At 44.4% G+C, this 23,141-nt stretch overlaps 1 protein-coding gene across 3 annotated transcripts in view; it reads left to right on the forward strand.

Annotated features, from left to right (window-relative positions):
* The window catches only part of ZBTB40 (zinc finger and BTB domain containing 40), a 78,866-nt gene that overhangs the window by 34,594 nt on the left and 21,131 nt on the right, over positions 1–23,141 (forward strand). For all 3 annotated transcript variants that reach the window (XM_084651953.1, XM_084651954.1, XM_084651955.1), the window contains exons 6-10: positions 10,589–10,781; positions 15,342–15,478; positions 15,975–16,173; positions 17,645–17,778; positions 21,383–21,551. In XM_084651953.1, coding sequence (XP_084508079.1) covers positions 10,589–10,781; positions 15,342–15,478; positions 15,975–16,173; positions 17,645–17,778; positions 21,383–21,551 — 832 coding nt within the window. The remainder of the gene's footprint in view (positions 1–10,588; positions 10,782–15,341; positions 15,479–15,974; positions 16,174–17,644; positions 17,779–21,382; positions 21,552–23,141) is intronic.

Here is a 23,141-nt window from a genome sequence, read left to right on the forward strand (position 1 = left end):
TGCTATTGGGCTGTCAGGCACTATCAGGACAGGATTGTATTCCTATCACCTCCAGAGAAAGGGAAGTACCTAGAAAATGTAAAAGGAAACTTAGTTTGATAGCATCCTGTCTGGCAAGAACTCACTTATCAATAGCTAGGATGTGAAATCCTCACTTCTGTATTGTTGTGTCATTATAGTTCCCACTTTGCTATTGTTTATTGGCATGGTCTCTGTCTGGTTCTGTGATTGTTTCTGTCTGCTGTATAATTAATTTTGCTGGGTGTAAACTAATTAAGGTGGTGGGTATAATTGGTTAGCTAATCATGTTACAATATGTTAGGATTGGTTAGTTAAATTTCAGTAGAATGATTGGTTAAGGTATAGCTAAGAATATTACTATATAAATTAGGGGCAAACAGGAAGTAAGTTGGGATTCGAAAATAAGGAAAAAGGAACTTGTATTTTAGCTTGCTGGAAGTTCACCCCAATAAACATCGAATTGTTTGCACCTTCGGACTTCGGGTATTGTTGCTCTCTGTTCATGCGAGAAGGACCAGGGAAGTGGGAGAGTGAAGGAATAAGCTCTCTAACATTCAGCATAGTTGAAATTTACTAATTGCAACTCTTAGTATTTCCTGGTGGATTAGCAGTGCTCACCTGTGAGTGACTGCATTGTGCACACAGACTGGCCTAGCCTAAAGGACCTTCTGTTTTATACAGTTTAGCACTTTCTGCATTGTTTGGGGAAGGCTGTTTACAATCCATCTACGTACACCAAAACTCTGAATTCTCTTGTGTGTGACCTGTGATATATTTGGTAAAGGTGCCTGCAACCTCATTTCTGTTGCAGTTAGTTGGGCCTGTTTGTTGCCCTATGACACAGTATTGCAATGAATAGAGAGTATCCGTGAGGCCATTGGTGGGAATGAAGCCTGCTTTCTGTGTGAGTGGGTTTGACTTGAGGCCACAGCACCTGAGCTGAGAATCTCTGTTCTTACCTATGATAGTCTCTTAAATTACTGTTTGTTACAGGCTCCTTTTATTAACTGCTCCCAGCAAAATGTCTCTGAGCATGAACTGTGCTGCCAGCCATTCTAGAAGGCCAGAGAAGGTGCTATTATCAGAATCCCAAGTTTACCCCTCCTGGCTTTAGAGATTAGCCCAATGTTTGGTAAACTTCCTCCATTGAAGGAGACATGATTAAATGGGAGTGGGTACATGAGAAGGAAGGGTCACACAAAGCAGTGAGCATCCACCACAGGTATTACAAAGCCTGAGGCACAGATGCTCCAAGAGGTTGCATGGATCTGAGCTCTTGGTCCTTGATGCTGCATCAGGAGTGTAGATCTGTATGCATTAAGAGCAAGTGGAGCTAGCTGAAATTTTTCAATTTTTTTTTTTGAAAAACCATCTTTTTTTGAAATCTTAAGTACTCCCCCAAAAATTCTGTTGTTTTTTTTTCTTTGTAGTGGTGTTTTATTTATGAAATTGTGAAATGTAATGCAGACTTCTTCGTTGAGTGATGTCCCTATGGGTGCCCCGAGCTATAATCGGAGATTTATGTTAGCAGTGCCTAGTTGGGTTGCACATATGCGGTCCCCGTCTTGTGCTGCTTTAGGCAGTTAACTGGCGTTGTGCGACCAACTGTCCTTAGTTCCTTCTTTACCGCCATTGGCTGTGAGTCAGTTCACTTAGCAGTGCCTCAGAGCTTATTTAGTGTAGAATAACCCCAGTTAGTTCTAATACTATTAGAAATAGTCAACCTGTTTTCATTTGTTTTGTCCCTGTTTATTCCCCCTCCCTCCCCAAAATCCTATTTCCTGACTAGAAGTAGGTTTTCGTTGAACCTTTACTCCCAGTTCTCCCTTCATGGGGTGGACGAAGCTCTCCTCTCAGGGGCATGCCCTGTTCCCCTGGCTTTAAACGCTGCCTCACCTGTAAGGCTATCGATACCAGTGTTGGACAGAACACATCCCTCAAAAGTGTTCGCACTGCCATAAGTTAACAACCAGGACCAGGAAAGCCAGGAACTTGTAACTAAAATTACTCCTAATGGAGAAGTCCCTCAGGCCAGCATCTGAGCTGGAAGCAAGGACACCCACCCCCTGCCTTCCCCCCACACACACACCCCAGACACAAATCACCTATGGCAACCTCTGACAGAGGCTCTTCTACTAAGGCTCAGACAACAGACCACTCAACTGTAAAGGCGACTAATAAGCATCCTGCGGCTTCGCCAACTCGGGAAACGGCCAAGAAAAGGCGTTCCCCGCACCAGCATGCTCAGACTGTACCTACCACACCATAAGCCTCTACAGCTGAGGTAGCAGCACCCTCCGGTTCCATGGATACAGCGAGAGCTAAGGACTCTAAATGAGTCAGCTCTGACACAGTAGTAAAGAGAAAATGAAACCCCATGCTTCTGCACCACCGAAGCCAACCTGGCACCCAGCAGTTCCCCGCTAATGCAAGCCATGCTGCTACCTACTGGTGATATACTGCAGCTGGCGTGCGTGCCCGTCCCGACACAATCAGCAGCACCAACCGCTACGGCCCCCGTGGCACCGCCACAGTCGGTACTGAATCAGTTCTAGCTACAAAAGGATTTGACGGTCTCTTCAATGCCTGAATTACCCATCTTCGGCACCAGCGGTCCCCCAGCCCGCTCAGTACCAAGTCACCTTTCCACTACGCCTCAGTCAGCTCCTCCCCCTTTCAAGCGACGACGATGATGATGATAATGGAGAGATTTATTTCTCCCAACACTCTTTTCCCATTCACAATCCGGCAGGGCATGCCCCATCACACAGAGGATATCATGCCGAGGCCAAAGAACCTCAGTGGTACAAGTACCCATGGATGACACCCATGCCACCTCCACCACAATGGTCATATTGGACACCACGAATGACACATCCCTCTTACCACTGCAAACCTCCCAGTCCATGGTACCGGGACCATCTCAGCCCCCTGAGGAGGTGCCTGCAGAACAGGATGAACCCTGTGACTAGGATGTTGAACCTACCCTCCACTTTTCTTCATCTTCTCCTGATGACACCATCATCCCCTCCGCCTGCCTCTTCCCCCCCAAATAAAACACTGGGGACGACTTTAAACAATTTTGAAGACCTCTATAGGAGGGTTGCAAGCTCCTTGGACATCTCACTGGAAGAAATCCAAGAAACACAACACAAACTTCTTGACATTCTATTGACCTCATCTAAAATCTCCCTACCCATGAATGAATCTATCATGGAACCAGTTAGACTGATTTGGCAGACTCCTCCAGCAACCATTCCACCAACTTGTAAGAGCTCTGACAGAAAATATTATGTGCCATTGAAGGGCACAGAATTCCATTTTTCCCACCCCACATCAAATTCTTTGGTTGTTGATGCAGTCAACAAACAGGGCAGACAACCATTCCCCAAAAATACATCATATGACAAGGACTGGAAGAGGCTTGACCTCTTCGGCCGCAAGGCTTATTCTTTGGTGACTCTCCGTCTTCAAATTGCCAACTATGAAGCACTACTTAGAAAATATGACCACACAAATTATGTAAAATTAGCAGACTGTATTGAATTTCTCCCCAAGGAGAAAAAAGAACAATTTAGATCACTCACCTCTGAAGGACAGCTGATTGCCAGAATGGCTTTGCAGGCTGCTTTGGACTCTGCAGATATGGCAGCCCGGTCTACAGCTAAGGTGATAGTCAGGAGGAGAGCTTCTTGGTTGCATCTCTCTGGAGAAGCCAGAGAGGTGCAATTGACACTGAAGATTTTCCATTAATAGACCTAAATTCTTTGCAGCCAAAACTGATGAGTCTTTACATACTCTCAAGGGCAACTCTCAAATCCCTGGGTATTTATACCCCTAGGAACACGAGAAGACAGAGCAAATATTACAATCCACAAAAGTTCCAATCTACACCATATACACAATCAAACAGGCAGTACGAACCTCAGGGTTGTAAACAAAGGTCTTTAAGGAGACAACAGTCTCCACCACAAGCTGCCACGTCCACCAACCATCCTCTAGACAGCAAGTTCGATGTGTTGGTCGAGGGCCCGAGAACGCTACATCTTTCAACGCTGGAACCCTTTCCCATCTCAGACCTTCTCAGACCGTCTTATCCCATACTACCCAGACTTGCAGTCCATCACAACAGACGGATGTGTATTGGAGATAATCAAGATCAGATACTCCATCCCATTTACTTCCATCCACCCTCCCTCTCTATCCTCCTTAAGGGACTCCTCTCACAAACATCTACTGTAACAAGAGGCTGCCCATCTCTTGCATCTAGGAGCAGTAGAACTGGTACCATCAAAATAGCAAGGGAAGGGTTTCTATTCATGTTGTTTTCTCTCAGAAAAAAAAGAGGATGGAGACTCATTCTCGATCTCAGACTTCTCAACAATTTCGTAAAAACCCAACACTTCAAGATGGTCACGCTAGCCTCCATAATCCCGGCGTTAGAAAAGGGGGACTGGTCCTCTAGGATGTGTATTTTCATATAATCATCCATACCTCATGTCGGCAGTTTCTTTGGTTGGCAATAGGACAGGATCACTTCCAATACAAGTTCCTTCCTTTTGGCCTATCCACTGCCCCTCGAGTTTCTTCAAAGGTCCTTGCTGTTGTGGCTGCCTGCCTATGCAGAAAAGGAATTATGATATTCCCATACTTGGACGATTGTCTGCTCAAAGCACCGACACAACAAGCGGCACTAGATGCCACAGCTGTAGCTCACGAAAGCTCATGCTCAAATAAATTGGTTAGTCTCTAAGGTGCCACAAGTACTCCTTTTCTTTTTGCGAATACAGACTAACACGGCTGTTACTCTGAGAACAGACACTCACGCTCTTTACGAGGTTAGGCCTCCAGATAAATGCACAAAAGTCTACACTGAAACCAGTGCAAGAAATTAAGTTCATTGGAGCGTACCTCAATTCTCCCGAGGCAATGGCCTCTCTACCACAACAACAATTCCTCACCTTAACCCACCTGATTTCCATGGTACAAATCAGTCCTCAAGTCACTGCCAAGACATGCCTGCAACTACTAGGCCACATGGCCTCCACAACGTATGTCGTCAGGCATGCAAGACTCCACATGAGGTGCCCACAAGCCTGGTTCCAATTGGCTTATGTCCTCCACAGATACAATATAAACAAGTGCCTCACAATATCAAACAAGGTAAAAGTCTCTACTCTGGTGGACTCAACCAGACAATGTCTGCCTAGGTATGCCATTCACACAAACTCCCCCAATGATGACCATCACGATAGATTCTTCACTTCTGGGCTGGGGAGCACATTTACACCCGCATTCTATCCAGGGCCACTGGTCCCCAATGCAAATTCTTCTGCACATAAATCTTCTAGAATGGAGAAGTGTTCGCAATGCTTGCTCCCAGTTCTTATTGATCATCAAAGGCAAGACCATACAGATCCTCACGGACAATGTGGCTTGCATGTTTTATATAAACAGACAAGGGGGAGCACAATCACACTCCCTCTGTGTAGAAGCCATAAGACTCTGGCAGTGGTGCATCAGACACAATATCCACATTACAGCACAATATCTACCTGGCTGCCAGAACACTATGGCAGATACATGAAGCAGGAATTTCTTCCAGGACCACAAGTGGGAACTGGACACACACGTTCTCCAGAACATCTTCAAGAATTGGGGATTCCCTATGATAGACCTGATTACAATGGCACAAAACACCAAATGCCCACTGTTCTGCTCCAGGGCAGGACTCGGTCACCGCTTTCTGGGTAACGCTTCCTTGTGAAGTGGAAAGCTCCTCTCCTTTACATAATTTGATAACATGATTTTGGCAATTAATTGATCTTTAACTATTCATGATAAATAGGACCAATGGCCTGTGATGGGATGTTAGAAGGGGTGGGATCTGAGTTACTACAGAGAATTCTTTCCTGGGTATCTGGCTGGTGAATCTTGCCCACATGCTCAGGGTTCAGCTGATCGCCATATTTGGGGTTGGGAAGGAATTTTCCTCCAGGGCAGATTGGAAGAGGCCCTGGGGGTTTTTCGCCTTCCTCTGCAGTATGGGGCACAGGTCACTTGCTGGAGGATTCTCTGCACCTTGAAGTCCTTAAACCATGATTTGAGGACTTCAATAGCTCAGACATAAGTGAGCGGTTTATTGCAGGAGTGGGTGGGTGGGATTTGGTGGCCTGCATTGTGGAGGAGGTCAGACTAGATTATCATAATTGTCCCTTCTGACCTTAATATCTATGAATCGACACGCGTTTCCCCCAGCCCTCCTCCTAACCCCGGTGAGCCACAAGATCAGACATGAAAACACCAGGGTAATTCTGATTAGCCCGCATATGGCCTTGCCAAACTTTCATAGAATATCAGGGTTGGAAGGGACCCCTGAAGGTCATCTAGTCCAACCCCCTGCTCAAAGCAGGACCAATTCCCAGTTAAATCATCCCAGCCAGGGCTTTGTCAAGCCTGACCTTAAAAACCTCTAAGGAAGGAGATTCTACCACCTCCCTAGGTAACGCATTCCAGTGTTTCACCACCCTCTTAGTGAAAAAGTTTTTCCTAATATCCAATCTAAACCTCCCCCACTGCAACTTGAACTTTGTACCCTTACCTTCTCAAACTCTTGGTATGCCCACCACAGACACTCCCGCTTCTGCCTCGTCTTCTGTCTCAGAACACAGGTCACATTCTTCATCCGGATCCCCAAAGACTCCATCTCAAAGCGTGGCTACTCAGTGGCTGAAGGGATCTGAAATAAGGTATTTGAATGAAGTACAAAACACTTCGCTACATAGCTGCAGAACAAACACCCGCACCACCTACCTATACAAATGGAAACAATTTGATGCATGGCGCCAACAAAAATGAACTGCAGCAATTTCAGCCCCTTTGCCACTAATACTGGACTACTTATTACAACTTAAAAAGTTGGTTCTTTCCATGAGCTTGATTGCAGTGCATCTCTCCGCTATCACAGCGTTTCACGACAAGGTAGACGAATTATCTATATTTGCTCACCCACTCACCAAAAGGTTCCTCAAAGGCCTCAACAACTTCTACCCTGAAGTGAGAAAAGTTACCCCACAATGGGACCTTAATCTAATCTAGTCCTTCAAATACTCACCTGCCCTCCATTTGAACGCAGGATGACATGCTTTTTGTTGCATCTTTTCTTATGGCGATTACATCTGCCAAATGGATGGGAGAATTGGGCACTCTCATGGCAGACCCACCATACACAGTCTTTTTCAAAGATAGTTTCCCTCGTGAGATTTTGCCTAAAATTGCCTCATCTTTTCACCTCAATCAACCTATCCACCTACCGATATTCTACCCCAAGCCCCACGAGGCTAGATGGCAGTCCAGACTACATACCTTGGATGTACGCAGGGCAATAGCCTTCTATGTAGACAAAACAAAAGCCTTTTGTAAGTCTCCAAAACTGTTTATTTCAATCACTGAACGATCGAAAGGGAATGCCATATCCACACAGAGGCTATCCAAATGGATTTCGAATTGCATAAAACTGTTACCATCAGCATGTCCAACAACCCCATTTGGGGATTCTCATTCGTTCCACCATGGCCTTATCAACCCCCAGAGCATTCCTTAACAATGTTCCCATTACAGAAATCTGTAAGACTACAACCTGGGCCTCAGTCCATGCATTTACTCAACATTATGCTTTAGAACAACATGCAACCTCCGCTACCCTGTTTGGACTCTCTGTACTCTCATCTGCTATGACTTCAACTCTGAAGCCCCTTCCACCTACCGGAGGGCAGAAGAAGAAAAAGAGAAAGTTACTCACCTTGTGCAGTAACATAAGTTCTTCGAGATGTGTCCCCCTGTGGGTGCTCCACTACCCTCCCTCTTCCCCTGTACTTCGGAGTTTCACACTAATGCTCTGTAGTAGAGAAGGAACAGAGAGGGGGTTGGTCGCATGGCGCCAATTAGCCTTCTGAAGTGGTGCGAGATGGGGACCACGCATGTGTGACTCAACCGGGCACTGCTACCATAAATCTCCAATTATGAGGTCAGGGGCAGACAAACACCTAAAGTGGAGCACCCACACGGACACAGATCTCAAAGAACCTATGTTTATGCAAAAGGTGAGTAACTCTCTCTTCTTTTTTTTTTTTTTTTCCCCCCCACAATGCTGATTCACCCCAAGAGCAGTTCCATCCTGTGCATTGAATGAGGCAGGGGTCCCATGGAAACAATAGTATGTGATCTTGTAATTAAAAGCTATCATAATGCATACAGACAAGGGGGCTGGATTAAGGTTGCATGTGCAACCTTAACTGTGGCATTTCCTAGCTTGTGAGAGCTTGACTTTTCAATCCTTATATTCTTTTAACGTAACTTTTTGATGCAGTTTCCTAATTTAAAAAACAGATTGAAAAAATGCAAATTCCATCATGTAGAACCATGCTGACCCCCAGGCTGTGTCATTAGCAGGGTCTGGACCCTTTACAGTCACAGCACAGATCTACAACTTGAGCTAACAGAGTAATTGGTAGCAGTAGCAGAAGGAGATGGCCTGTGATGGGTTTTTAGATGGGGTAAGATCCAAGTTACCCGGGAAAGAATTTTCTGTAGTATCTGGCTGATGAATCTTGCCCATATGCTCAGGGTTTAGCTGATCGCCATATTTGGGGTCGGGAAGGAATTTTCCTCCAGGGCAGATTGGAAGGCCCTGGAGGTTTTTCGCCTTCCTCTGTAGCATGGGGCACGGGTCACTTGCTGGAGGATTCTCTGCTCCTTGAGGTCTTCAAACTACAATTTGAGGACTTCAATAGCACAGATATAGGTGTGAGGTCTTTTTTAGGAGTGGTGGGTGAAATTCTGTGGCCTGCATTGTGCAGGAGGTCAGACTAGATGATCATAATGGTCCCTTCTGACCTAAATATCTATGAATCTATGAGATGAAACACACTTTTCCAGTGGGTTTCACAACTATTTGCTGACAGCAGAGCAATGTAGAGTCTGCTGTTTGTAAAGGGTTTTCTTGCATAGTGTCCATGCTAGCCTGTGTTTGGAATGTGGTATCTGTTATTCCTTGTGAAAAGACCATCTCTTCTGCTACTGCCTGTATTCGAGAAGTGCAATCTTGTATTCAGAGTGTGTTTTTAATCTTGTGCTAAGTATTTGTTATACCATGCATAAGGGATGGTCCATGGCTGGGTCATATAAATAAATCACTGTTAACAAATAAGATATTTATTAAAATAATAAGTTTTTTCTCTCCCTTCCACCCATTTTCCAGGAGCAAAAAAAAGAAAAAAAACTGAAAAAACAAACAAAAAAACCTAAAAACCAAAAAAATTTTTAAAAGGAAATTTATTTTGAATAAATCAACAATCTTTTTGGAACCTGCAGAATGAAAATAACATTGAAATTCTTTGTCAAAAATGTTTTTTCCATTTTTTGACCAACTCTAAGTGCCAGGTTCAGTGGGAAAACATAATCCCACTGGGGGGAGGGATAGCTCAGTGGTTTGAGCATTGGCCTGCTAAACCTAGGGTTGTGAGTTCAATCCTTGAGGGGGGCCACTTAGGGATCTGGGGCAAAATTTGGTGATTGGTCCTGCTTTGAGCAGGGGGTTGGACTAGATGACCTCCTGAGGTCCCTTCCAACCCTGATATTTTATGATTCTGTGATCTGACCTTGTGCATAGAGGGAGGTCAATAAACTACATATACCTATGTGACGGGTTCCCCGAGGTGCCATCTGGAACTGGGTGCCACTGAGCAGTCTGTGCCACCAACCGGGGCTCCCTCTCATACTGTGATGCTGTGACAAGCTGCAAACCTTTCCAGGTACTGCACTTACACAACAGCAGTAGAGAGACTCCAGCCAATTCCCCGCAGCTTCCCAGACTGACGCCCCAGGGCTGTACCATCTTGCCCTGGTCAGAAGCCTGAACAATGTAAGTTTATTACTCAATCTGCCACTTCCACAAAGGAAAGTGGACGTCCACCAGCCCTTACAATCTGAGCGGATTTCCTAAGCTCTTCAACCAAAAAGTGCTGTTTTAGGTAATATATAAAACAGGTTTATTAACTATAGAAAGACAGATTGTAAGTGATTATAAATAATAAAGCATACAGATCAAAGTTGGTTACATAAGAAATAAAAGTAAAATTGCAATCTGAGTTCTATAAACTAGACAGGATTTGAATCAAGCAGTGTCTCATCCTGATAGATAATACAAACAGGTTACAGATCTTCCATACACAGGTTGGAAGTCTCTTTCAGCCAGAGACCACCTTCCCCAGTTCAGTCATTATCCTCCAGACGTGTTTCTTCACAACCTATTTTTCTGGTTGACAAATGTCAGTCACATATAGTGTGCTTATAAACCAAAGTTACAGGCACCTTATAAATACTTCAGAGTATGATGTGAAATACTGAAGCAATGGATACAGTAGGTGCAATACTAGAAAAAGTGTAAAAAGATTATACAAAACTAATAGAGCATTGTGTAATCTTATGCCATTTTAGGCCATCTTGAGTCATTCAGACATAAGTCATTAAGAATTTCTCATAACTGGTTGTTTGCTTGTTCCTTCAGGTGATTCTGGATTGCTGTGAAGGCAGCTCCCACAGGGAGGCAATGGAGAGTCTGCTCAGGAAGGTGGTGGAAGAGAAGACCCTGAAAGCTGAGAGCTTGGTAAAACTCCTTGGGGCTGTAAAAGCATCATTCCCTGATCTGCACCTTCTTCTAGACAATTTGGTGGCAGCAGCAGTTGTGTCTGATGGCACAGGTATTAATGGATTTAGCTCAACAAAGAAAAGCTAAGGGGTGACTTGATCACAGTCTATAAGCACCTACATGGGGAGCAAATATTTGATAATGGCTTCTGCAATCTGTCAGAGAAGGGTATAACACAATCCAGTGCCTGGAAGTTGAAGTTAGACAAAATGAGACTGGAAATAAGAGATGTAAATTTTTAACAGTGAGGGAATTAGCCACTGGAACAATTTACCAAGGCAAATTCTCATCACTGGCAATTTTTAACTCAAGATTGGATGTTATCCTAGAAGATCTGCTCTAGGAATTATTGTGGGGCAGTTCTGTGGCTTGTGTTACACAGGAGATCAGACTGGATGATCACAGTGACCCCTTCTTCCCTTAGAATCCATGAGTCTATGAAATCTTCAAAGTGTTCAGATAATGGCCAGAAAGTTTGGATGTTTGTCTGGACTTCAGTGCACTTCTGAAAGCTTACTTTTATAAAAGCAGAAATGGAGACTATTTTCACAAAACACCAAATGAGTGAAAGAACAATGGGATAAGAGGACCTTGCCAGTGACAATGGTCTGTCCCTCCCCAGGCCCATGTTATGATACAGAGCAAGTGTTACCATATGCAAGCCCATAACTGCTTCTTGGTGAAATTTAAATATAATGATTTAAAGCTAATCTGTTAAATACAAGAGTGTTTCTGTCCAGTATCTAATTACAAATAAGCTTTTTAGTTAATCACATGAACATAACAGCACTGGTATCTGCGACAAACCTAAGGTTGCATACAGTGTTCCTTTTATAGGCAAAATTGCCAAACTCCACTGTTCGATGCACTGATGTATTAGTGGCATATTTGGCTGCTCGTACAGGTGCCCCCTTATGTGAGAAAAGCAGATACCAAAATCTCGCAGATACCAAAGCATTCAAGCACAAACATCGCCTTTCATGCCCAGTATTTCATGTTAGCCAATCTCACTGCTGAGGAAAATGAGTCTCTCTCCAGAGCGCAGGATGTGACTAGCTTTCTTTCAGAAGGCTGGTTTTGAGTGCCTTTCCCCATGGCTTGGGACTCATGTGGAGATTGTGGGCTAGATTTTCAGTTTGTGTATATCCATTGAAATCAGATGCCAGCTGAGAATCTGACCCACTAAATTCCACAGGAGTCTCTTTGGTTCTGCAGAACATATAAGCCCTACAGTCTCCCAGAGCTGATGGGTGTCCCTGAGATCTCTCTCAGGATCTTACAAGGTTTTATCAGAGAGCTAGATATAATTTACAGGACTAAGGAGAGAACCAGAGCTGGAGAGTGGGCAAAGCTATAACCTCTGCAGCAGATGGGACACTTAAAACAGTTACACCTTCCACATCATGAATGACCATATGAAATATAGGTTCCCACACTGAATCCAGGCCCTCCCTTGGAGCTCTTTCCGTTAATGGCTGCAATCCTGCAGTGTTTAGTTGGCATTTATACAGTTTGTTTTGTAAATTTATAATGTAGCCCTATGAAAATCCAGCTCTAATAATCTAATCTAGAATTGGTGTTTGGCCTTACCCAGAAGGGTCCCACAGATGTGTCACAGAGCAAGTTAAAAGGGAGGGGCTTTCCTGTGTCACAGGTAAATGTCGATATAGTAACATGGGAGAGTCAGTAGTTCTTTCCCAGGGACAGGACCTAGGGCTGTCACATAGACTGGCACTGTTACTGTGTTTAAGCATAGTGTGTGGTAGTAATGAGACCTTTGAAGCAGTCCCTATGTGATGGCTGCTGCTGGAGTCCTTGAGTCTGCATTAATATCTGTTGAATTCAAAGTCCTTGAGTAATTGTGCTGCTGTGTTTTGCCACAGCTGCAGTTTGGAGTAGGTTGCTGGGCAGTGTCAAAGTGTAATTGCAGCTCGAGACCACGAAAGTATGGATCACCACAGCATTGGGGAGAAAAGAGTGTAACTCCCAAATAACCACTATTAATGCATTTATAGTCATTTCTGTGAAAGATTTCAGGCTCCAAGGCATTCAATCCCACACAGGAGACCCTGGCAGATGCCTACCTCCAGTGTGCCCAGTGCAGCCCCTATTCTGGCTCCTCTATAACCTCCAGCTGAGGTTCTGGTTGCACCTTCTCTATTTAGGCACTCCCTGTCCATGGCTGCACTGAGTCACCGCACCTCCTCCTCAGCAATGTTCCATCTAATTTCTTAGATCCATGTGTGAAATGAATTTTTTGTTATGTGCACCAATATGGAGGAGATGTGTGGCGGGGTGGGGTCGAGGGGTTCAGAGTGTGGGAGGGGGCTCAAGGCTAGGGCAGAGGGTTGGGGTGTAGGGGGGGCAAGGGGTGTGGCTGGCATTGAAGGCTCGGGGGGGGCAGGGATGAGGGGTTTGGGATGCAGGTTGCAGCGGGGAGAGAGGACTTCCCCCAGTCCGCTCTCGCTGCAGCAGCTCAGGGCTGGGGGAAGGGTGCCTCTCCCTGGCCACAGCAGCTCTGTTTTTTGAGCTCTGAGGACCATCCCTCATTTGAGTGGGGTTGGACCTTCTATCCTGTGTGGGCCTAGGTCCTCCCTCCTGGACTTCAAATAGGCCAGCATCTTTCATCAGTGCTGAAGCCACTTAAAAATTAAAAACTAAATTGAAATGCAGTGAAATGTAAATGAAAGTTTAATAGAAAGCAAATTTGTGCTCATAATACCGAGAAATCCCTCTGTGACAAACATTCCAGGCAGACAGTTTGCCTCATCATTTGTTGAGCACCATTGCTTCCCTTGAAACATCAGACTACGAATATGGTTAATTATCTAATGGTAATACCCATTCCAGCGAGGAGCATTCCTTCATTACATGAGTTGCATATTCTGGAATTGAAATTGGAATAAATAGAAGCACAGTTCTTTACCATGGAAATAAAGAGTGTGGGAGAGTCCACTGATACCGTACTGCACTGTGTGTCAAATTGAACAGCTCTGGATTTGGTAGAGTATTACTGTGATGTGAAATGTACCTTATTGCTATGAACAGAGTTTAAGTGACTCATACTCAGTGTGCATGCATTTTCAGGGCTAGACATGATTACAAGATTTGGAATCAATTCTAAGAATTAATGTTTGTTTAATGAAATCTTAAACATTAAATATGAGGAAAAAACCTACTAGTTCTTAGCCCAGCTCCCTGCTCAGTGCAGGATTGTTCCTTACAGCTCCAGGATGCTACATTTAACGCTAGATTGGGCAATGAGGCTTTCACCGCTTCGCTTGGGAGACCAGGCCACTGTCTCATTTAATTCACTGGCAGGAAGTTTTTTCTGATGTTCACTCTGAATCTTCCTTTTCTTAATTTCATCCATTAATTCCCATTGCCCCCTTTCACCACCCTAAAGAGTTGTGCTCTCTCTTTACAGTGTGTACATTTCCAATTCTTTGAGACTCTCTATCTATTCCCCAAAAGCCCAATAGCTCTGTAATTGTAACTCATTCCTTCCTTCAGCATCTGAATCTCATTGGTGCTCTTTCCTGATTCACTCAAGTTTTCAACTACATTCTGGTGTTGCTGCGCCTACAGTGGAATGTGGCATTCTAGGTTCCTCATTTCTCAGGTCTTCAGAAGAGGCATTGGGGTTTTTTTGTTTGTTTGTTTTTTGGCTGCTGTTTTGCAATCCACAATTTGCTTTACTTTCCCCTAAATATTCTCATCAAAGATAACCCCGCCTACCCTGACCCAGATTATCTTGGCCATGTGGTTGTTTGGGAAATGGTGTAGTGTATTTAATATATTACTTGTACACACCTGAAGAGTTACTCACAGTCTGTGACTTATAGACCATAGGCGCCCTCAATGTAACGACAACTAAAAGTCAGCAATGGAACCTTCTAACTACAGGGGAATCGAAAGGAGAAACTGTGAAGGATCGTCTCACAATATTGTCTTCATATGCTGGACTATAAGGTCTGTTTAAGAAGCTGAGCCTTTGATCTTCTGAACTAGGAGGACTGTGACTGATGCTTTGAATAGACTAGGAATATCTATCTGCAGCCAGGAGACTTTTATGTGTATACACACACTGTACAGTTTATAATGTCTCCTTTTATATGGATAAGTTTAGAGCTCAGACAACTGAATGGCTAATAGCCTTTGGCTAGACCTCACTAAAGGGCAGGTGGACACTGCAAACTTCTGTTACACAGCTCAGCCAGTGCAGTGCACCTCACACCTGCTGCCATCCATTCCTTCTGATCCCCGGGGCTCTGCCAGTAACACTCCATCCTGACTGGAGTATCTAACTCTGATATTCATAGCACAGTACTACCAAGACACCTCAGACCTGTCCTGCAACCCCTTGGCCTCCAAGGCTCTTGTGAGGAGAATCTGTGCTTCCTTCAATTTTCAGTTTACAGATCCTTAGTGATTAGAACTGAAGCCTATTTTTACCTTGCATCCTGTGCTTGGATTTGGACCCAGGTCTTCCAAATGAAAGGCTACTGCAGTAACCTAGTGTTCCAGTGTGGTCCCCTGTCTGCTTTATCCCCTTAGCTCTGAGCATCAGAAAGGCACAACATATTGAACTGTTGTTTTCATTTGCATTCAGCCAGAAGGACCCCAGAGGATTATGGGACCCAGTTACTGAAACGATACCAAGAAAACTTTGCAGAGCTCTTCATGGACACACAGATGCTGCTGCGAGGGATCTCAGCTGCACAAAACTTAGCTCCTGGAGAAAGAGAGGTGAGAGGATTGTCTGTCTTCATATTTGACTAGAGTATGGTGTCCTAAACCCTGATTTGTGTGTGGAAGGCTAAAGAGGACCTGATTATTTCATTCATCAGTGCAACACAATGTGGGTTTTTTTATTGCAGAAGTTGGGTTAATGTCTTGTTAGCTTTCACCAGGTGCAGCAAAACACAGCAAAAGATGGATTCATGGAGCTAAAAGTTGCCAAATAGCAACTACTCACTCCACAGCCAAGGGAATGGCTTCAGTTTCTCTTGGTGCTGGCATGTCTTATCGCACACTGGTACTCCTGTAAGTACCCAGTCTGGCTGCACATTAGCTGCTGCATGGCTCAAGCATTTTGGTCACATGACACATATTCCTGGTATAGATCGCAGCAGGGCACTATCAAAATGCGCGTCCAGATCTCCAGCAGGCAGACGGCTAGTTGGCTAGTCTGTGGCAGATGCATAGAAGTTCCTCTTAGTGTCTTGGTGCCTGTTTCTTGAAGGTAATGGAACAGATTGTGAAGAGGGAGACTGACTCGAGTGGTTTCAGCTCACTCGTATCTGCAGCACTGGAAGAACAAACTGTGTCGGTGACTGCTGTTTGGCAGCTGCTACTGGCAGTGCGAGAGGCAGAGCTTCCTCTGAACCTGCTCATTGAGGAAATCCGGAAGGAACCCGATGCAGAGTTTTTCTTCCAAACAGGTAGTGATGTTGTATTCTGGACAAAGATGCTTTCCTTCTAGATCCCACCAGATCCTCCCTGAGGTGCCTTTCTCATTGTTCCCACCCATCCGTCTCCCCCTCATCCCCGCAGACATCAGAAATGGATTATCTACAGAGCCTCCCTCCCGCAGTCAACAACAAATCTCACTCAGTCTACTTTCCTCCTGTGCTTTAGAGGTGCTTTCCTCTCAGATCCCACCAGATCTTCTCACTTCCTGCACTCCCCCCTGCTGCAGATGTAGAGATGTACAACAGTTCTCACCACAATCCTGTGAAGTGGTGACTAAATGCTTCAGAGTTCAGATAAGCATCTAGAGGTTTGGCTGTGTGTCTGAATCCCTTGGGTCACCCCCCAACGTGGCTGGAAAAATGGTGAAAGCCATCTTTCTTGTATGACTTCCAGCACCCACTCTTTATAGTTGGAGCCGGAAACACCAGAACAGCTTTTCATGTGGTGTTATGCATTGCTAGAATCGTGTAGCATATTGCTCATTGAAATGAGAAATAAGGGGACACAGCAGGACTGGAGAACTGATATTTACTAAACTCTTTCAAACAGCGCAGCATTTGTCTCTAGAAATCAGCAAAGCTTTTGGGGCCTGGGGAGGGTGTTTGTCTTTCCCTGACTCAGTTCCCCCTCCCTGGTGTCCTGCCAGGTAACGAAAATGCAAGTCTGTCACCTCTCTGCACCTGGTTAGCACCTTCAGTAAAAAACTGATTTGAAAGAATTCAAGAGGTACCATCAAACTGAAACCCTATCAGTTTGAAAACATAAGCTAATGGTAACTCCAAGGCCACAGCTGGTACAGGTCCACTGCCTGACCCTCTAGAACTTATTTCTGCCTCAGTTTCCCTGCCAACTATAATTACATTTTTCTACTTTAAAATGCTTTTCTTTCCCCACTTACTGAATAATAATCTCACACAAACAAGAGTGGCGCTCAGCTGGCTGACTCGCAATGTTGGGAAAGAGTGAAGCTGACTGTACACAAACTGCTGTTAAATGTACCAGGTAAACACACTGGAAAAACTAGAGAAAATATATTTATCCTCTAATTTGTTCCACTACAGCAATCTTAGGCACTGCTGGTTACAAAAGCAGGCAGGATGCACTCAAAGAGAAGTGTGATGATTGTTTAAGTTGACTGTGTTTCTTTAAAGAAATTCCTTCAAAAGAATCACGAAACCTGTTCTTCTCACCCCACGCTCCAAAGTGGACAAGCATTGAACACTGTTACTCCTGCTTTATTTCTAATTGGATTAGTTGTTGAATGGTGTTTTCACAGCCATAACTAATGCCACCAAAGTCTTCACCTTAGTCCTTGACCCTCCCCCAGCTCTCAAAGGGAAGCGTTCCCACTGAGGGGAGGTGCCCCTATCTGAAATGGGGTGAATAGAGATAAGAGCCTGCAGGAACCCCCTCCATTCTTAATATATTCTTTTCCTTCAGTGGCCACCAGTGAAAGTACAGCCATCGAGATAATACTGAGACACAGCAAGCTGATCACGGAGGCCATCAAGCAGAGAGCTGGACTGGAGGGCTTGGCTCCAGGAGAAGTGGGCCTCACAGAGGCAGTGAAAGAGGTACTGATGGGGTGGTAAGGTGGCCCACAGCTGTCCTCTGCTTTAATGCAATGTACATTCCATGATATTGACGGCTCCTAGCTTGAAATGTTCCATCCTGATTCAAGTTGAAACCACTTAGATCAGAGTAGAACATGGCATACTGGCATCTGTGTGCTCGGAGCTACCCTTCTCTGAGAATGAGGGGTTGACAGACATTTTATGCAAGGTATGCATGCAGCTCTGGCTCCTGGAAGTTACCAATAGGCCCTCATTTGAGCAAAATGTGGGTGCCCTGCCGTACAGTACCAGCTCATCTCTGCAAAGTGGCATAGATGCCTTAGGGAAAGCACAGCTGTCAACTAGCATGGTGTGGACTGTCCTGTAGGTCAGCAGCCTCCAGACTGCCTGTCAAACAAGTGAAGTATTCATAGGGGACATGCTGAGAATGATATGGCTGTTGCTATGACTTGGTGGATTTTAGCTGTCTTGTAATGTTGGCGAGCCCACCTTGGCATTCACCTCTAGGAAAGGGAGACTAGGCCACATCGAGCCTGTAGAACTAAAAGAGGCAAAAGCATCTGCTGGACTCCTCAGTGGCTGGCTGGTGGGTGAAATTTATTCACAGAGCAGCCTTCAGCTGATCAGCTCTGCTCTTCTAATTGGTGTTGCAGCCTCTCTGAGGATTTGGTGTTATTTAGACTGACTGTAAATATTTGTTAAAATGGAAAGTTCTCTCAAGCCTTGACCTGTTGCAAACTCCCTAGTAACATCCTCAACTCTTCCCATGCTGTTGCTTATCTCATACACAGTTAATGCTTCTATGGCCAAGAAGAGCTACAGTGGGTATAGTGGCATGGGGTCAGAGTTGAAGGGGAGGGAAACACCCAAAGGCCATCGGAATGATGACTTTAATGTCCTATAAATCACAGCACATCAATGCTATCTCCCAATGAAAGGCTGGAGTTACCAGTTAGCTAACAATGTCATTACCCTCAAGGAAAGTGAGCTATTGGGGATTGAAATGGTCCCCACTTCCTTGGAGCAGCAGTGCTAGGTTGGCTCAGTCCAAAAGCAGCAAATTGAAATCATGTAACCTTTTCTTTTTTTTAAATCCCCAGAAGCCCTTTCAGCTGGTGCAAAGTTATAAACTAAGTAAAACACAATATGTGCCAAAGGAAAGTCAGCAATAGAGGAGGTTTTGGAACAAATTAATAAATTTAACAGTAATAAGTCACCAGGACCAGATGGTATTCACCCAAAAGTTTTGAAGGAACTCAAATACGAAATTGCAAAACTACTAACTGTGGTATATAACCTATCATTGAAATCAGCCTCTGTTCCAGATGACTGGAGGATAGCTAATGTAACACCTATTTTTAAAAAAGGCTTCAGGGGCAATCCTGGCAATTACAGGCCAGGGAGCCTGACTTCTGTACCAGACAAATTGATTAAAACGATAGTAAAGAACAGAATTATTGGACGCGCCAATGAACACAATATGTGGGAAAGCGGGAACGTGGCTTTTGTAAAGGGAAATCATGCTTCATCAATCTATTAGAATTATTTGAGGGAGTCAACAAGCATGTACATAAGGCTGATACAGTGGATGTAGTGTAGTTTGATTTTCAGAAAGCCTTTGACAAGGACCCTCACCAAAGGCTCTTAAGCAAAGTAAGCCGTCATGCGATAAGAGGGAAGGTTTGGATCAGTAACTGGTTAAAAAATAGGAAGCCAAGAGTAGAAATAAATGGGCAGTTTTCACAATGAAGAGAGGTAAATAGCAGGGTACTCCAAGGATCATAGAATCATAGAATATCAGGGTTGGAAGGGATCTCAGGAGGTCATCTAGTCCCACCCCCTGCTCAAAGCAGGACCAATCCCCAACTAAATCATCCCAGCCAGGGCTTTGTCAAGCCTGACCTTAAAAACCTCCAAGGAAGGAGATTCCACCACCTCCCTATGTAACGCATTCCAGTGCTTCACCACCCTCCTAGTGAAAAAGTTTTTCGTAATATCCAGCCTAAACCTCCCCCACTGCAACTTGAGACCATTACTCCTCATTCTGTCATCTACTACCACTGAGAACAGTCTAGCTCCATCCTCTTTGGAACCCCCTTTCAGGTAGTTGAAAGCAGCTATCAGATCCCCCCTCATTCTTCTCTTCTGCAGACTAAACAATCCCAGTTCCCTCAGCCTCTCCTCAGAAGTCACGTGTTCCAGTCCCCTAATCATTTTTGTTGCCCTCCGCTGGACGCTTTCCAAATTCTTCACATCCTTCTTGTGGCGTGGGGCCCAAAACTGGATACAGTACTCCAGATGGGGCCTCACCAATGTCAAATAGAGGGGAACGATCATGTCCCTCGATCTGCTGACAATGCCCCTACTTATACATCCCAAAATGCCATTGGCCTTCTTGGCAACAAGGATCTGTACTGACACATGCTATTCAGCATATTCATAAATGATGTGGGAAAAGGGCTGAACAAAATTTGCAGACAATACTAAACTACTGAAGATAGTTAAGTCCAAAGCTGACTGCAAAGAGTTACAAAGGGATCTCACTTGACTGGGTGACAAAATGGCAGATGAAATTCAGTGTTGGAAAGTGCAAAGTAATTGGAAAAAAATAATCCAAACTATACATACGAAATGATGGGGTCTAACTTAGCTGTTACCACTCAAGAAAGCAATCTTGGAGTCATCGTGGATAGTTCTCTGAAAACGTCTGCTCAATATGCAGTGACAGTCAAAAAAGCGAACGCTGTTCGGAACCATTAGGAAAGAGACAGATAATAAGAAAGAAAACATAATAATGCCACTGTATAAATTCATGGTACACACGCATCTTGAATATTGTGTGCAGTTCTTGTTGTCTCGCCTCAAAAAAGATAAATTAGAATTGGAAAAGCAGAGAAGGGCTATGAAAACGATGAGGGGTGCGGAACAGCTTCCATAGGAGGAAAGATTAAAAAGACTGGGACTGCTCATTTTAGAAAAGAGACGACTGAGGGATCTGATAGAAGTCTATAAAATCATGAATGGTCTGGAGAAAGGGTTGTTATTTCACGTATTCTTTACCCCTTCACATAACACAACTTAGGGTCACTGAATGAAATGAATAGGCAGCAGGTTTAAAACAAACAAGAGAAGGTACTTCTTCACACAACTCACTGTCATGCTGTAGAACTTGTTGCCTGGAGATGATGTTATGAAGGCCAAAAGTATAACTGGGTTCAAAAAAGAATTACAGAAGTTCATGCATGATAGGTCTATTGATGGCTATTAGCCAAGATGGTCAGGGATGCAACCCCATGCTCTGTGCATCCCCAAATTTTCAGTTTCCCGAAGCTGGGACTGGATGACTGGATGGATCACTCAAAATTGGCCTGGCTTGTTCATTCCCTCTGAAGTATCTGGCGCTTGCTGCTGTCAGAAATGAGTTACTGGGCTAGATGGACCATTGGTCTGACCCAGTATGACTGTTCTTATGTTCTGAGCTCTGTGGCGAAAGGCATGTTCTTCTGTTTCTCATACAGGGGTCTAAACCAAGCTAAAGCAATTACAGGAATGAAAAAAACATAGTCTGCCATGTGACTACTTCTTCTCTCTTGTGTTTCTTTAGCTACTGAGTATTTCTTCTCAGAAGGAGAGTTCAGAGGCCTCCTTGAAAGCAGCTCTGAGCGCTGCACAGGAGAAGTCTGTACCTGCCATCAAGATCTGTCAGCTGTTATGCACTGTTCATGAGTCTTTCCCAGGCCTACAACCAGTGATGCAGGAGCTGGGGCATGTGGGTAAGAAACCTGCAGGTACCACTCCAGTTCGCTTACACCAGTCTCTGGTAATTGGAGCTGTGTGTGGTTTAATGTGAGATCACAGCATGGAATTGTTGCCTGCCCAACCCCTGTATTGTACTATTAGAATGGGGCATTCACTAAAGGTGTGCTTGGGATCCTAGTGGATTCATGCATGTCCCCTAGTACTAGGAAATGTACTGCAAGGTCATTCCTACATTAGCAGGGACATGGATTGGTTGGCTTAATAGGTGTCGACCATCTCTAACTTCAGTGATTCACCCACTGCCTTTATATGTGATTTCATAGGCTAGGCTTTTGCTCAGGAAACACTCAGGCTGTTTGTTAGCTGCATTGCATGTTCACTGGTTTACTTTCATGTGGAGCTATCTCAGCCCTGGCTGTTCACATGATACTGGATCCATGTACGTTTCTGTGTTCATATTGTAAATATATTAGCCATCTCATAGGTTGACCTAAGAAAACGGTATTGTCCAGCACAAGTCTGTAGTGATATTACAACCCTATAGCACAAGGACTATGCAGTTTAGTGGTTGTTTGAACATTCAGGCTGTTTTTCCCAGTGTATTCTTAATTTGGCCCTATTGTACGTATGCTTACCCTCTAGTTCCATTGATTCAAAGTGAGCAGGCTGCATACAGCCAGAATGATCATGGTAGTGCCAGCATGGCTGAGGCTGTTCTGATTCTCAGACCCGTCCAAACTCCAATACAGATATGATATCTCAAACAGATGGACAGATCCTCCATCCAGATTCACATTCCCTGTCTGTCATAGCATGGATACTGGTTGGCATACTTCAGCACAGAGAATCTCTTCAGCTGAGATACAAAATGTTCTCCTCCACAGTAGAAAGGACTCTGAGACTTACTCTGCCAAGTGTGAAAGATTCACTATCTCGACACAATAATGCCAGTTATTGCCATCTCTGCTTCTGATACCAGGCATCCTGCAGTCCTACTGTCATTGATAAGCTCTCTGAGAGTCCACCTAGCAACCATCTCACCTTTCCACCCTACAGTTCAGGGGTATTCCACCTTTTCAGACCCTACGGTGACTAGGTGTTCCTAAAAGGCCGTATGAGGGTATAGCCTCCATACAGAAAACTTTCCCATGCTAGGGATCTAATTATTATACTGGCAGGGTTATGGGCCCACCTTCTGAGCCACCAGCTATATGTTTCCTGTTTCATCTTTCTACCAGAACAGATGTTCTAGTAGCAATAACATCAGAAGGTAAGGATGATAAAAGTACTAATGACAGGGCCCCCACATATGATTTTTAATAATGACAGGGTGTCCTCAAGACATCATCCAAAATTTATACCGAACATAGTTTCTGACTTCCGCCTAAACCAGGTTATACATGACCTGTGTTTTCCCCAAAACCACATTCAAACAAAGGCAAACCTAAGTATCACACCCTAGCTGTTCGCAGAGTGCTCCTTTTACACTGATAAAACTAAGGCATTGAGGGTATTCCCCAGTCTGTTCATAGCTTATGCAGATGAAAGGTCAGGCCATTTCAACACAGAGACTTCCTAACTGGATTTCTACTTATTCTTAGCCC

Source organism: Lepidochelys olivacea (genome assembly GCF_965140295.1).
Source record: "Lepidochelys olivacea isolate rLepOli2 genome assembly, chromosome: 18".
NCBI classification, from domain to species: Eukaryota; Metazoa; Chordata; order Testudines; family Cheloniidae; genus Lepidochelys; species Lepidochelys olivacea.